The 15,237-nt window shown below is 40.1% G+C and overlaps 1 protein-coding gene across 1 annotated transcript in view; it reads left to right on the top strand.

The window, feature by feature from the left end:
* The window catches only part of LOC100055225 (orphan sodium- and chloride-dependent neurotransmitter transporter NTT5-like), a 36,618-nt gene extending 22,124 nt beyond the window's left edge, over positions 1-14,494 (top strand). Inside the window, 6 exon segments of the mRNA XM_023650115.2 lie at positions 10,464-10,650; positions 11,012-11,213; positions 11,355-11,514; positions 13,498-13,660; positions 13,872-14,101; positions 14,103-14,494. Coding sequence (XP_023505883.1) covers positions 10,464-10,650; positions 11,012-11,213; positions 11,355-11,514; positions 13,498-13,660; positions 13,872-14,101; positions 14,103-14,139 — 979 coding nt within the window. The 3' untranslated portion in view covers positions 14,140-14,494.
* The last annotated feature ends 743 nt before the right edge of the window (positions 14,495-15,237 follow it).

The raw sequence follows: 15,237 nt of genomic DNA, 5'->3' as shown, positions 1-15,237 counted from the left end.
TGCCTAGGCTAGTCAGAGAAGGATTCCCAGAGGCTGCAGACCTAAGCTGAATTTCCACAGTAATCCTAACCCGTGAAAATAGCCGCCATTTTCTTCTAGAAGCAGCTTGGGCACATATATGTGCACACGTGCAAGAGTTCTCTAGGGTACATACTTAGGAATGGAGTTGCTGTGTAGGGTATACACACTTTCAGTTTTACTATATTGTCTGACTTTCAAAGTGGTTTGTGATATGTGAGAATTCCGTGTATTCCCCTTTCTGCACAACACTTGATTAAACTTGGTCAAACTTTAAAATTTTTACCAGTCTGGTGGGAGTGTAATGGTATTTTTTAATGTTTTTAAAAGACATTTTATTATGAGATATTACATATGTTTAGAAACATACATAAAACAAAATGTGCAGTGTAAAGAACTGTGAAATAGACACCACCCGTGTTAAGAACTAGAATGACCCTGGAACCTCTCCATGATCTCTGATTATAACCTCTTTTCTCCCTCATAGAGGTAAGCATTCTCCTGACTTTTATGATTAGTTCTTTGTTTTTCTTTATATTTTATTACCTATGTATGCGTATCTAAACAATATAGTTTAATTTATACAGTTATATAAAGCAATATAGTTTTGCATGTCCATTTATGTAGCTTAATTTGTTCATTTATATATATATTCTCTTTGTATTCTTTTACTTCTTTCATTCAACATATGATTGTAAGATTCATCCATATTGTTGTGTGTAGCTGTAGTCTATGCTTTTTAATGCTGTATAATATTCCAGTATGTGAATATACAGTCATGCGTCACATAATGATGTTTTCGTCAACAACAGACTGCATATACGATGGTGGCCACATAAGATTAGTGCCATATAGCCTAAGTGTGTAGCAGGCTATACTATCTAGGTTTGTGTGAGTACACTTTACGATGTTCACACAAAGACAAAATCGACTAATGACACGTTTCTCAAAACGTATCCCTGTCATTAATTGACACAAGGCTGTACCACAATTTCTTTATCCATTCTACTGTCAATGAACATTTGGACATTTCAGTTTAAGAGCCAGTTTTGGCTCTTAAACATTCTTATACATGTTCCTAATGTACACATTTTTCTAGGGTATATACCTATGAGTGAGATTGTTGGGCAGCTCCCAGAGAACAAAGGCGGAATCAACAAAGTGTCTTGAAACCTAAGCATGGGAATGCTCCCATTGTCATTGCTCCTACACTTTTTTGGTCAAAGGAAGTCACAAAGCTACCCTAGATGAAAGAGGTGGAAAAATATGCTTTACCTCTTGATGAGAGGAGCTGCAAAATACTGTGGCCATGTGTCTTCAATTTACCACACACACCTTCAGCGTCACTAGATAATGCCAAATTACCTTCCACAGTGTTGGGACGATTGTAATGATCTCTCTTGCACACACCCATTTGCTCAATCCTGATGTTAGAATACACAGCAAAATAGTTACAGAATTGCTAGCCCATACCATTGCAAAGATCACTTAAGAAAGGAATGAAGGTGGAAGAGACTCCCAGTGATCTTGTTAAAGGAAAAAAGTGAGAAACAAGAGTATAAAAACAATAGTATGGGGGCCAGCTAATTCCAGGGTTCATTATTTGTTGAAGACTTTATGTCCTTTTCCTGAATTTTACAGTCAAAATGCTATGTTTAAAAATTACTTGGGTTAGTTCTTTTTCCTCCATTCAGTGTGGATGTGATGTTCATTTGAAATACAGTTAGGATCATTTGTTTCTGTTTGTATGACATTTTAGTGTCCCTCCAAACTTAATTTAATTTTGTTTTTTTAAACATTAATATGGTTTAAAAGACAAAATTATACAAAAAGATACTCAGAGAAACATCACTTTCCCAACATCACTTCAGCTTGATTCCTACCCATCCCGTATAGGTAACCAAGTTCATTATTTTTTGGTTTATCTTTCCTGGGTTTGTTTATAAAAATAAGCAGAAAAATGTATATTTTCTTATTTACCCTTCTTTCTTACACAAAAGATAGCCTACTGTTGTTTGTGTGTGTGTGTGTGTGTGTGTGTGTGTGAGAGAGAGAGAGAGAGAGAGAGAGAGGAAGATTGCCAGTCTTCCTCTTTTTGCTTGGGGAAGATTGTCCCTAAGCTAACATCATGCCAGTCTTCCTCTATTTTGTGTGTGGGATGCCGCCACAGCATGGCTTGACGAGCAGTGTGTAGGTCTGTGCCTGAGATCCAAACCCATGAACCCTGGGCCACAAAAGTGGAGCACACGACCTTAATAACTATGCCACTGGGCTGGCCCCCATACTATTGTTTTTATACTCTTGTTTTTTACTTTTTTCATTTAACAAGATCACCTGGGAGTCTATTCCACCTTCATTCCTTTCTTAAGTGATCTGTGTTAGGCCTAGAGGTAGTGCCTGCTATCCTCTATGTCTGCTATTCCTCTATTCTTTAGAGTCCTCGTTGTCCCTTAGTAGGGAAGCCCTTGTTATAGTTACTAATAGGACACTATCAAAATTCAAACCATTTTCTCTTTGAAATATATCATTAAGATGATGACAACGTATGCCACAAAGTTGGAGAAATTTATATGTAGGACCCTTTATCTTCCTCCTTTTTATGTTATAGTTGTCATATGTACTATATTTACATACATTGAAAATCCCATCAAACAATGTTATAATTTTTGCTTTCAACTGACATACTTTCAATTGACATGCATATTCCAAAACTTAGGGGGAGAAAAATATCCTATTATATTTACCTAGATGGTTATTATTTTTGTTGCTCTTCCTTCATTTCTGAAGTTTGAATTTTCCCTTCAGTATTATTTCCATTCTATCTGAAAAACTTCCTTCAGCATTTCTTTTATGTTGCAGATATGTTGGCAATGAATCTTCTGAGTTCCTTTAATCTGAAAATGCCTTTCGTTTGGCTTCATTCTTGAAGGATGTTTTCACTGTATATAGAATTATAGGTTGACAGTCCTTTTCTTTCAGCACTTTAAAAATGTGCTATTTCCTCCTGGCCTCCATTTTTGATGAGAATTTTGCAGTCGTTCAAATTGTTGTTCCCCTATATGTAATGTGTCATTTTTTTCTGGCTGCTTTCAAGATTTAAAAAAATTTTATGTTTAGCTTTCAGTTGCTTGATTTTGATGTGTCTGGGCATGAGCTTTTGGGTTGATCCTGTTTGAGGTTTCCTGAGCTTCTTGAATCTAAAAGTTTATGACTTTGGCCAAATGTGGGAAATTTTAAGCCATTATTTCTCCAAATATTTTTTATGCACTGCACTCCTTTGTCTCTCATTCTGGACTCTGGTAACATAGATAATAGATCCTTTGTTATCGTCCCATAGGTTTCTGAGGCTCTGTACACTTTGTCTCACTCTTTTTCTGTCTGTTGTTCCTATTGGATGCTTCCTGTTGACTGATCTTCAAGGTCACTGACTTTTTCCTCTGTCTTCTTCATTCTGCTATTTAGCAGATCAAGTGGATTTTTTATTTGTTGTTATGTTTTTTAGTTATAAAATTTTCCACTTAGTGTTTTTCTTATATCTTTTGTCTGCTGATATTCTTTCTTTCCATTTCTTTCAAGAGTGTTGGCTCTGACTTCTCAGAGTATGATTGTAACAGCTGCTTTAACGTCTGATCATTAAAACTTCTGTGTCATTTTGGGGTTGATGTGTATTGATTATCTTTTTCCTTCTGGCATGTTGAGATTTTCCTGGTTCTTCATATATCAGGTAATTTTGTATTGTATTGTGGTTATTTTAAATATATTTGAGACGGCATTTATTTAATTCTTTGGAAAATGTTGATTTTTTTTTTTTTTTTTTTTTTTTTTTTTAAGTTTCAGGAGGCAACTGACCCTGTTAGATTTAAGCTGGAAGTTTCTACCCACCTTACATGGGTTATGGTTCCAATGTCAGTTCAGTTTTCAAAGTCTTTGCAATGCTATTTGGAGCTATCCTGGTTGTATACCACCAGTAGTTTGGGAGCTGGGCAGTGGTATATCCTGTTCTCCAGCTCTCACAGTCTCTGGAATGCTGTTTAGGCTCAGAAACAATCATGTGCTGCCCGGGATTTCATGTGACACGTTATGGGATCACTTTCTAGAGCTCCCTCTTACCTGAAATCTCCCTGACACTTCCTAGCTCTTAGAAGTCCCAATACCTGATTTTCTGCCTAAATAACTAGGGCTTTAGTTTCCCTGCTCTGCTACCCATTTCATCAGCTGCATCGACCTCCAGGGCCAAGCATTGAGAGGAGAGAAATCTTTAGAAAGCAACAAGAGTCTCCTCCTTTATCCGTGTTCCTAGGACCACAGTTTCTTTGGTCAGATGAGGGTTTCCATCTCAGGGTTATGGGTATTTGTCCAGCCACCACTGCCACAGCCACCATTGTTGCTGCAGGATTGTCTGATGTGTGTGATAAGACAGAAAGAACAAGAAAAATCAGGGGATTTATCCCACTTTCTCTGAGACTTTGAGGCCTCTTTCCTATTCCTTAGAACAGAAATAGAGAACTTCCCTTGGAGCTCTTTCTGTCCATACCTGATACATAGTTCTGAGTGTCATGCTGCTTTTGAGTCCAGACCAGGAGATACTGGAGGGAAAAATTTTTGGAAACTCATCACTAATTTGGTGGTACTTGAAGTTCTATTTTCCTTCCCAAGCTGCTCGCTACCATTTACTTTCCAGAGTCCTTCCATGTGTTCTGTGTACGGTTTTTACTTGCATTCAGTAAGGCAGGGTGAAGTGTGCTTCTGAACTCTGTAGTTTCTGATGAGAAGGCAATTTTTAAAAATATTCATTCTGCTTGTGGTTTGCTGAGCTTCTTAAATCTGTAAATTTATATTTTTTCACCAGATTTGAGAAGTTTTCTGCCATTCTTCCTTTAAATATTTTTTCTGCCTCATTCTCCCCTCTCCTTCTGGAATTCTAATTACATATACATATGTTTGTTAGACTTTTTTTTTATTGTCCCACAGGTCCCTGAGGCTCTGTTCATTATATTTTTTAAATATGATTTTTCTCTATTCTTCAGATTTGTGTGGTATCTGTTGATGTGTCTTTAAGTTACCAGCTCACTTCTGATTCAGTCCACCCACTGAATTTTTAAATTTCAGATACTGTATTTTTTTGTTCTAAAACCTCTATTATGGTTCTCTTTTATAATTTTTTTCTTTGCTGTGATCTTTATCTTTTCTTTCCTTGTAAGTATATTTTCCTTTAAGTCCTTGAGCAACAGCATTAAAATTCTTGTCTGCTGGTTTCAATATCATCGTCTCTTGAGTATGAATCATGTTTTCCTGTTTCTTAAAATCAAGTTGTGTAAGTTCTTCAGTTGTGTTGTTCTTTTCCAAAATTGTTTTGGCTGTTGCACATCTTTGCTCTCTGTGTAAATTTTAGAATTACCTTGTCAATTTTTTATGAAAAGAAGTTGTTCAGAGGTGTTAATTGGGATTGCATTGAATCTATGGATCATTTTAGGGAGAATAAGCAACTACCAATACTGTGTCTTCTGACTCAGGAACATGATACATCTCTCTGTTTATTTACCTCTTCTTCTTTTTTTTTTTTTTTAAAGATTTTATTTTTCCTTTTTCTCCCCAAAGCCCCCTGGTACATAGTTGTGTATTTTTAGTTGTGGGTCCTTCCAGTTGTGGCATGTGGGATGCCACCTCAGCATGGCCTGATGAGTGGTGCCATGTCCGCGCCCAGGATCCAAACTGGTGAAACCCTGGGCTGCTGAAGCAGAGCGCACGAACTTAACCACTTGACCATGGGGCCAGCCCCTTACCTTTGCTTTAATTTCTCTCAGCAATATTTTGTAAATTTTAGTCTATAACATGTCTTGCATATATTTTCTAAAGTTTATCCCTAATGATTTCATATTTTATATTCTATTATAAATAATATTCTTAAATTTTAAATCCAACTTTTCATTGCTTAGTATATTGAATTACAACTGATTTATGTACATTGACCTTGATAAACTCACTTATTTTTGTAGCTTTAGGTTTGTCGACATACACAATCTTGTATCTGCAAATGAAGACATTTACTTCTTCCTTTCTAATCTTTTAAAAATTATTTTACTTGCTTTATTGCATTGACTAGACTCTCCAGTGCTATGCTGAATAAGGCGTAAGAATGGGCAGGCATGCATTTCGCCATTTTCAAGGGAAAGCAGTGATTCTGCAGTGTTTATGAGGTCTACCGTCTTGCTACTTTTCTTTTTGTCCTGTCTCTTTGTTACTTTATTCCTCATTTCCTAATTAGATTGAGTTTTTTAAAAGGATTTTTATGATTCCATCTTTATTTTCATTCTTGTCTTATTCACTATACCTTTTTGTTTTGTGGGTTTAATGGTTGCTCTAGAGTTTAGAATATACATCTTTAACTTGTCACCATCTTCTTTCAAATAATAGTAAACAATTTCACACAAAATTGAAAAAGATTACAGCAATATACTTCTATTCTCTTTTCCTGTCCTTTGTATTGTTTTTGTCATGCATTTTTCTTTTCACCACATTTTAAACAGAATACATCGTTATTATTTTTTCTTAAATAATCAATGTCTTTTAAAGAGATTTTATATTTTGTATTTTCAGCACTGTTCATTCCTTTGTGTAGATCCCAAGTTTCCACCTGGTATCATTTTCCTTCCATTTAAGATCTTCCTGTAGGGGCTGGCCCCGTGACTGACTGGTTAAGTTCGTGTGCTCTGCTTTGGGGTGCCTGAGTTTACCAGTTCAGATCCTGGGCACGGACCTACACACTGCTCATCAGGCCATACTCTGGCAGCATCCCGCACAGAAGAATTGGAATAACTTACAACTAGGATATACAACCATGTGTTGCAGTTTGGGGGAGCAGAAAAGAAAAAGAACTTCCTTTAACATTTTTTGTAATGTAAACCTGCAGGCAATGAATTCTCTCAACTTTTATTTGTCTGAAAGTCTTCACTTCACCTTTAGTTATGAAACATATGTTTATATGAATATGTAAAATATATTCAATTACAAAAGAATATTTCAATGTAGAATTTTAGTTTGACAGTTTTTTCTTTTGATACTTTAATGATGTAGTTTCTTGTCTTCTTGATTTTATACTTTCTGATGGCTTTTTTGCATTCATTTTTATCTTTTTTTCCCTATACTGTGTCTTATTCTTTCTCAGATTGCTTTTAAGATTTTCTCTTTTTCACTGTTTTTCAGAAATTTTATTATCATAGGTCTTCTTTCAGTTTTCTGTTTAACCTGTTTGAGGTTCATTAAGCTTCTTGAAACTGGAGATATACAATTTTTATCAAATTAGGAAAAATTTAGGCCAATGTTTTTCTCAAATACTCCTTTCTCCCCCTCCTCTTTTTCTGGGACTCCAATGCACTTGGTTTAGAATGTTTCATATTGTCCCGCAAGTCATTGAGTCTCTGTCTTCTTTTTTCAGTGTGTTTTCTGTCTGTATTTCCTTTTGTATATTTTCTATTGCTATTTCTTCAGGTTCATTGATCTTTCTTTATACAGTGTCTAATCTGTTGCTAATCTCATCTGGGGAATTTTTCGTTTCAGATATTATGTTTTTAATTTCAAGTCCCACTGGTTTTTTTTTTTTTTATATCTTCCATTTCTCTACTTGTTAGCTTCATATTTTTCTTTAAACACTTTAACATAGTTTTTTTTTTTTTTAAGATTTTATTTATTTATTTATTTTCCTTTTTCTCCCCAAAGCCCCCTGGTACATAGTTGTATATTCTTCGTTGTGTGTCCTTCTAGTTGTGGCATGTGGGACACTGCCTCAGCATGGTTTGATGAACAGTGCCATGTCTGTGCCCAGGATTCGAACTAACGAAACACTGGGCCGCCTGCAGCAGAGCGCGCGAGCTTAACCACTCGGCCACGGGGTCAGCCCCTTTAACATAGTTTTAATATCCTTGACTTCTAATTCCATCATCTCTGTCATTTATTGCTCTATTTTATTTACTGTTTTATTTTCTGATTTTTCTCCTGGTTATGGGTCACATCTTGTTCCTTCTTCATTTGTTTACCAATTCTTGACTGGATGCTGGACTTTGTGAATTTTATGTTTTTGAGTGTCTGGCTTTTGTTGCCTTCCTTTAATGTATATTGAGCTTTGTTCTAGCAGGTAATGTTACTTGTGGCTCAGTTTGATCCTTTTGTGGCTTGATTTGAAGCTTCATTAGGGTGGTTTTAGAGTAATCTTTTCTCCAGGAGTGCTAAGGCATGGCCTTTCTGGGATCTCTTCTGAATACCCCATTCAGAACTTGGATGTTTCCAGGTTTTTCTTTACTCTGCGTTGTGGATTTGCATCCTACACATGTGCATCTTAAAATTCAGCAAAGACTCAAAGGTCCCCTATGCACATTTCTGAAATTCTTTGTCTTCGTAGCTACCTCTGCCCCAGAATCCTTCCTTGGAACTTCCAGCTGCTTCAGCCTTCCTGAATCCCCTCTTTGTCTCCTCAGCTGAATGTGACCACCATACTTTTCTTGCAATCTTCTTCCCTGCTCTATAGTCTAGAATGTGCTGTCAGGTAGAAAACCAGGGCGATTGTATGGTGCACCTCATTTGTTTCCCTTCTCTCAGGGATCAAAGACCTGTGCTTCCTGTTGTCTCTTTTCTGAATACAGGTGCTTTGTAAAGTTTGTCCAGTTGTCTGGTTGTTTACAGTGGGAGGGTAAGTGGTGCCCCTGCTCCTTCATTGTGGCTGGAAGTAGAATTATCCACACTGAATGTTAAATTTCAATTATTTTATTTCAAAAGGTTCTGTTTAGTTTTTTAAAACCTTCATGGTCAATTTATAGTTTCTTGTTCCCTGCAAATATTTCCAAGCTTGCCTTTTATTATTTAAGCATAGTAAACATAGTTGTATTATAATCTTTGATAATTCTAACATTTGGGAGTAACTTTAGGTCTATTTTTACTGTATTGTTTCTGATAGTTATTGCTCATGGTATCTTGTTTTTGTGTGCTTGGTTGTCTCTACGTCCTATTTATTTGACCATTATTTGTAGGAATGCTTTAAGGCCTAAGATGAAGTGTATTCATCCAGATAGGACTTTTGTTTCTACCTGATGCATAGGGACATTAAAAAGAGACTTCTTGAAACTCTTAAAAAGAAAGAAAGAGAGAAAAAGGAAACTCAGTTCTTGGCTTGAGCTTTTGAGATAACCAGGGTCAAATATTTGGGCTGCAAATCCAAACTAGTGCTGGCGTGTGGTTATAACGTGTCAGGAACTTTTAAAATTTCCCCTTGTTTTGCTCATTTCTGAAGCAACTTTCCTCGCATTCCCTGTTGTGTGGAAGGGTTGGGCACAAGCTTCTGGTTCGTTTTTATACTGAAGGTAGCCCTTTGAAGTGCCAGATGTAGGGGAAGACTTTCTATTCTGATCCTTACTTTGGTCAGGTTCTGGTGCTTTATATGTGATCCCCATGCTCCTTTTATTTCTTAAAGGTCATGAAATTGGACACTGCAAGTACAGTTTGTTGTATTTGACGTATACCTTCAGGGCAAAGTTGCTTTGGAAGTCCCCTTTCCCCACTGCTTTTGTCTGTACTTCAGTTTTTGTCTGATAATTCCTTATTGTCTTGTCAGCATTTTTTTCTTTTAAGATTAAAAAATATCTTCCAGACTTTTGAGTTATTTCCAGTAAGAAAGTTGGTCCAAATATTTAACTTGCCCGTTACGAAAAGAATAGTATTTTATTTTCTAAAATGTGATCAAACTATACTTCTTTTCCTGCAGCTTGCATTTTGCTCTAATAAATAAGAGTTGGCAGGCCTTCCATTTTAGTTCTTATAGAGCAGTGAGCTGAATTTTTAAGAATTTGTAGAAATTAGCCAAATGAAGAATGGCGATGGGGGTGGGGTTGGTCTTGGGCCAGAGAGGGAATGGCAGGTCCTGGAACTGTAAGGAGTTAACTCTGACCTGAGCATGAAGTATGCAGAGGGTCATGATGGGAAGATAAGGCTAGAGAGGTCAGCAGGGCTCAGATCAAAAAGTCCAAGAAGCAGTTTCTGTCACATAGCACAACTCCATGGGAGCATTATGCATATAGTAATCTAAGTAAATGGTGCTCCTTGACATTCTGTAGTGCAAAGCTTAGAAGGTGGGCTTTTACCCACTTGTCTAAGGAAGGAGGAAGGGAAGAGGTAGGGGCTGAATAAGAGACCCCATCACTAGAGCAGGGACCCCAGAGTCCCCAAGAAGACTATAGATACGGCTTCTCCTGGGACCCTCCACGGTCATAAATTCTCCAGGCTCACAGCAATTCATGTCCCTGAAGGTCAGTGCCTTCTAGGCTTCATTCTAAGGTCTACCTTACCCAGATCAGTAATGCTAGGCTGGTGATGTCCTTTCCTATCTGGAAGATAAGGGAACCAGAGGTGGTCTCCTAAGGAGCAAAATGATTCTATGTGATTCAACTCTTTATCCCCAGGAGTGCTGAAATACTTATGAACCTGGTAGCCACGAGGAAGCTGCCTCCTGAGGCTCAGCCCCCTCTAAACCTGTTTGACCGCCCTACCTCTATCTTCACCTCCTGGCTCAAGAGCCTTCCCCATCCCATCAAGAGCATGGTCCTCAGCCACGTGCCAGAGTGCAGCTTAGAGCAACAATTTTTGAAGGTCAGTAAAAACAGACGAGTGAGGCCTAGAGTTCCTCAGTTGGAAGCTATTGTCATATTCCAAAGCCTTCTGTAAAACAGAAATTTCAGCTTTTATTAGCACCAGGAAAAAATCCCAGAAGAACCAGGATCACCTGCAGCCCTGGTGATGCAAAGAACTATAGCTTCCAGAATACCCTCCTGCGGACAATGCTAGGGGAATTGGTTTTCCACATCAGAGGGTCAGCTTAGAGATGGGGTTTTCTCACTGACCCAGGGCTTTTAGGAAGTTTTACAGGGAGTGTAGAATGTATTTTTGTCTGTATTTTTTTTGTTGTTGAGTTCAAAGTTTCTTTAACTCCTGACCTTTCTCCTCTTAACAGGTTAAGGAGGGCCCAAGCTTTGCATTCCTGGCCGTCACTGAAACCATGTCATTCATTCCTGGGTCTGTCTTCTGGTCCATCCTCTTCTTCCTGATGTTGCTGATCCTGGAGCTGAGCACCACAATAGGGAACATGCAGGGTATCATTACCCCCCTCCAGGACACCTTTTCTTGTTTCAGGAAATATACAAAGCTGCTTACAGGTACCTTGACCTATGGCTCTACTCCCACCAATGACCCTGACTTCACTGATATTCTTGTCCAGCCCTGGTCTATGACCTCTGCTTAGCCCTTATCACCCAGCCAGACCTCTGACCTTAATCCAGATCCAATATTTCCTCTAGTGGTTGTCTTTGTGCTCATGTTCCTGTGCGGCCTCTTCTTCATTCGACCTTCAGGCATCTACTTCTTCAAACTGCTGACTGAATACTGGATAGTCCTCCCCATAATCATCATCGTCATATTTGAAAACATGGCCGTGGCCTGGGCCTATGGGGCCAGGAGGTGATAGCTTGGGTCTGTAGGAAGGTTGACCGATTTCTTGTTGCCTCTATTATCACCCAACTAGAGTGACATAGGGACCGTTAACTTCAGGGCCTTCTGAGAAACCTTCTTATTTATTCATTTATTTAACGTATTTATTGAGTGCTTAATATGTGCCAGGCACTGTTTTAGTCACCAGGGGTGCAGCATTGAATAAAACAAGCATCTCTGTCCTCAGAGAGTTTACATTCTAATGGTGGAGATAGACAATAACCAAATGAACAAATGGAAATGTCAGGTGGTGATAACTGACAAGAGAAAATCATAGGGTAAGTAAGATGATCAAGGGTGGAGTGGTGCTAATTTAGATGAGATTGCAGGGAAGGCCTCTCCGATAAGGGGACATTTGAGTAGACTCCTGAATGAAATGAAGGATGGAGCTATGACAAGGTTTTGAGAAAGACTGTTCCAAGCAGAGGAAACAGTTAGTACTAAGGCAAGAGGAAGCATCACGCTTGGAGTTTTTGAGCAACAGGGAGAACAAGGAGGTTGAAATAGAATGTTAGGAGATGAGGCCAGAGAGGTAGCGGGAGATCATGTAGGGCCTTGGAGGCCATGGTAGGACTTAGCTTTTTCTGCAGAATGAGAGAGGAGGCATTGGAGGGTTTTGACTAGGAGAATGACATTATCAGATTTATTTTTTAAAAAGATATTTATGGGGCCCAGCCCTGTGGCAGAGTGGTTAAAGTTCCACATAGTCTGCTTTGGTGGCCCAGGTTTGTGAGTTTGGTTCCCAGGCGCAGACATACTCCACTCACCAGCCATGTGGTGGTGGTGTCCCACATTCAAAATAGAAGAAGACTGGCATAGATGTTAGCTCAGGGCTAATCTTCCTCAAGCAAAGAGGAGGACTGGCAATGGATGTTAGCTCAGGGTGAATCTTCCTCAGCAGAAACAAAAAAGATGCTTATGACTGCTGGGTGGAGAACAGACTGTGAGGAGTCAAGAGGGAAGCAGAGAGAACAGTCAGGAACTATCGTAATATTCCAAATGAGGGCTAACAATGGCTTGGGCTAGAGTGGTAGAGGTGTAGGTTGAGAGATGTGCTATAATTCTGCAAGGGAGTGCTAGTAGGGAAGAAGGAACAAGATAATCAGGGGCATCAAGTACAAGGAACTCCCAAGCGTGACTTGGACATCCAAGTGGTATAATTTGAGGGCAGAAGGCTCAGGTGGCAGCATTTTCATGTGATAGTGGTTCTTGGAGTCAGTTCATTCATTCGTTAACTCAACACATATTTCTTGAGACTTTCTCTGTGTCAGGAAAGCCTTCTGGTACTGAGATACAAATGAATTAGAATGAGCTCCTCTTCTCAAAGAGCACAGAGTCCAAAGAGGAAGAGATATATATAAGCAGACAATCCCAATACAAGGTGGTAAGTCTATAGCAGAGGTAGCCAGGAGACCTCCACGGGCACCTGGGGAGTCAGAGAAGGTGTCCTAGAGGAGAGGAGGATTGAGTAGAGTCGGGGCAGAGGAACAGGTAGACAAAGAGAAAGAGAGAATGGCTTTCTAGGCCCCCAGTTTTATATTTATTGAGATGGAGAACATGCAGAGAAGCTAAGAAAAGTTCCCTGACGATCAAGTGTTACCTTTTTTTGGTCTGTGTTGTTCACTGTGGATACCCAGCACCTAGAAGAGTCCCTGGCACATCATAGACATTCTCATATTCATGGAATGAATGAAAGGGACCTGGCCTTCATCCTGAGGGCGCTGAGTACCCATGGAAGGTTTCTAAGCAGTAGAAGAATGTTCGAAAATTTTTCTTGGGTTGGGATGGAAGAGTGACTTGGGAGAAGATAAGAGAGGATGAGGCTTGAGTTGAGGTAGGGGTTTGGAGGTGAAGTAGAATATTTGAAAGATGCTAAGGTCAGGCTGGCCTTGTCCCCCAAGACTGGGTAAGGCTCAACTGGGCCTCCCACAGTCTTGTGGCCCTTCCTCCCAGGTTCCTTGCAGACTTTGCGATCCTGTGGGACCGCCCCATCTCTCCCATCATTCGATGGCTGTGGTGCTGTCTGTCTCCAATTCTACTGCTAGTCCTGTTGGTGACTACTCTGATTCATCTGTTTCTGAAGAGCTTCACCTATGTGGCCTGGGACTCAAGCACTGTGAGCCTCCGTCCCCAGACCCCAGACCTTCTTAGGGAGTCGGGGCCAGATCTTTCAATCCGCCCTTGGCCTAAAGACCCTATCATCTCATTTTCTGACTCCCTGAGGACTCATCAGTCCTTCGCCCCAGTTCCCCTCCCACCTTTCTCTTCCATATCCTTCCTCTTCTGGGAACTCCGATGTTCTGAACCTCTTTCCCATCTCTCCACAGTCAAAAGAGGTGCTTCGACAATACCCATCATGGGGGCTGCTCGCGATGATTGCCCTTGTTATCATTGGCATCCTCCCCATCCCCACATACTTTGTATACTGCCTCACCCATGGGATTCCCTTCAATGTCACGAGCTGGCACAAGTCTAGGATATCCTCCAGATGCCTACCCCTAAGTGTCCAACTATCACCCATTAAAGAGGTCCAGAGTGAGGAAATCCTACAAGATGATAACTGAATTGCGATCAACCTGTTTTGTGACTTCCTAACTTCATTTATTTGTCCTGACATCACATATCCCTCAAAACAGATCTAACAAGCAACTCTTAATACCAACTTGAGACTGTTGGTGTCCATGGACCCAGAACTACTTTTATTCCCAAGAGAATATTTGGGGGCTCATGGGGCCTGGTTTTCAGCCCCCCCTCCAAGACCCCACCTTCCTGGGTTACCACTGTCATTGTGTTTTCCCCATCCCCTTCCTCAGTATATACACATGCCCATCATTGTATACACCATTGATAATGCCTACCAAACCTGCTTCTTGCCTGGTCTGCCCCGCCCCTGCCGTGGAGCTGGAGCAGTAATGCTGTTGGTCAATAAATCAGTCCGCTGGGACTCTAAGCACTGGCTGTGAGCAGATCTTTTTTTTTCTTCCCTATAAATGTCTCAGATATTTAGTCTTCCTCACGAGGCTTCCATTCTTTTGAGAGCCAAATCTCCAGCCCGGAGTTCCTGCCCTCTCCTTGTCATGGCAAATTCAGGTGCTAGATTAGTAGACTTGCTTTTTCCAAAGACTGGTCGTTAGCCAAGAGAAACTCAGGAAATGGTGGTTCAACAAAGATGGAAAGGATGTTAATACGCTTGCTAATGAGACATGGTAACCTTATCATGGATCTAATACTTATTTTTAAAAAGAGGTTCCAGGACTGTTGTGGACTAAGTGTATCTGTGAGTGGACACACAACCAGTTTGAGGAATTACGGAATAGTGTTGCTGAGCCCGCCAGTCCCGTATCTGCTTGGTAAGCGGCATCGCAGGTTGTATCACAGAGCTAAATCAGGTGATTGGGCAAGTGAGTGATAACTGAGTAGGTCTCTCAGAACTTGTGGGAGGGGTAACTCCACAACTGAGCTGAAGTACTTCCCCAAAGGAGATGGGGGTCAGTCAGCGACTGGGGATGGGGGCTGTGGGTAGAGGTGGTTGGGATTCTCGAAGATCCAGGGAATGAGTTTTCCTTAAATGCTCAGAGATCCCAGGATTTCGGATTGCTGAGGGCCCACAAGGAGGCTGCCCCTGAGTAAGTTTCTGTGACAAAAGAAGAAAAAGCAGACATCCCCAACCATTGGCAGGTGGGTGGGTCTGGT

The sequence above is a fragment of the Equus caballus genome, chromosome 10, assembly GCF_041296265.1.
Source record: "Equus caballus isolate H_3958 breed thoroughbred chromosome 10, TB-T2T, whole genome shotgun sequence".
Lineage (NCBI taxonomy): Eukaryota > Metazoa > Chordata > Mammalia > Perissodactyla > Equidae > Equus > Equus caballus.
The sequence above is the reverse complement of the archived record's forward strand: the minus strand, read 5'-3'. Positions and strand labels throughout refer to the sequence as shown.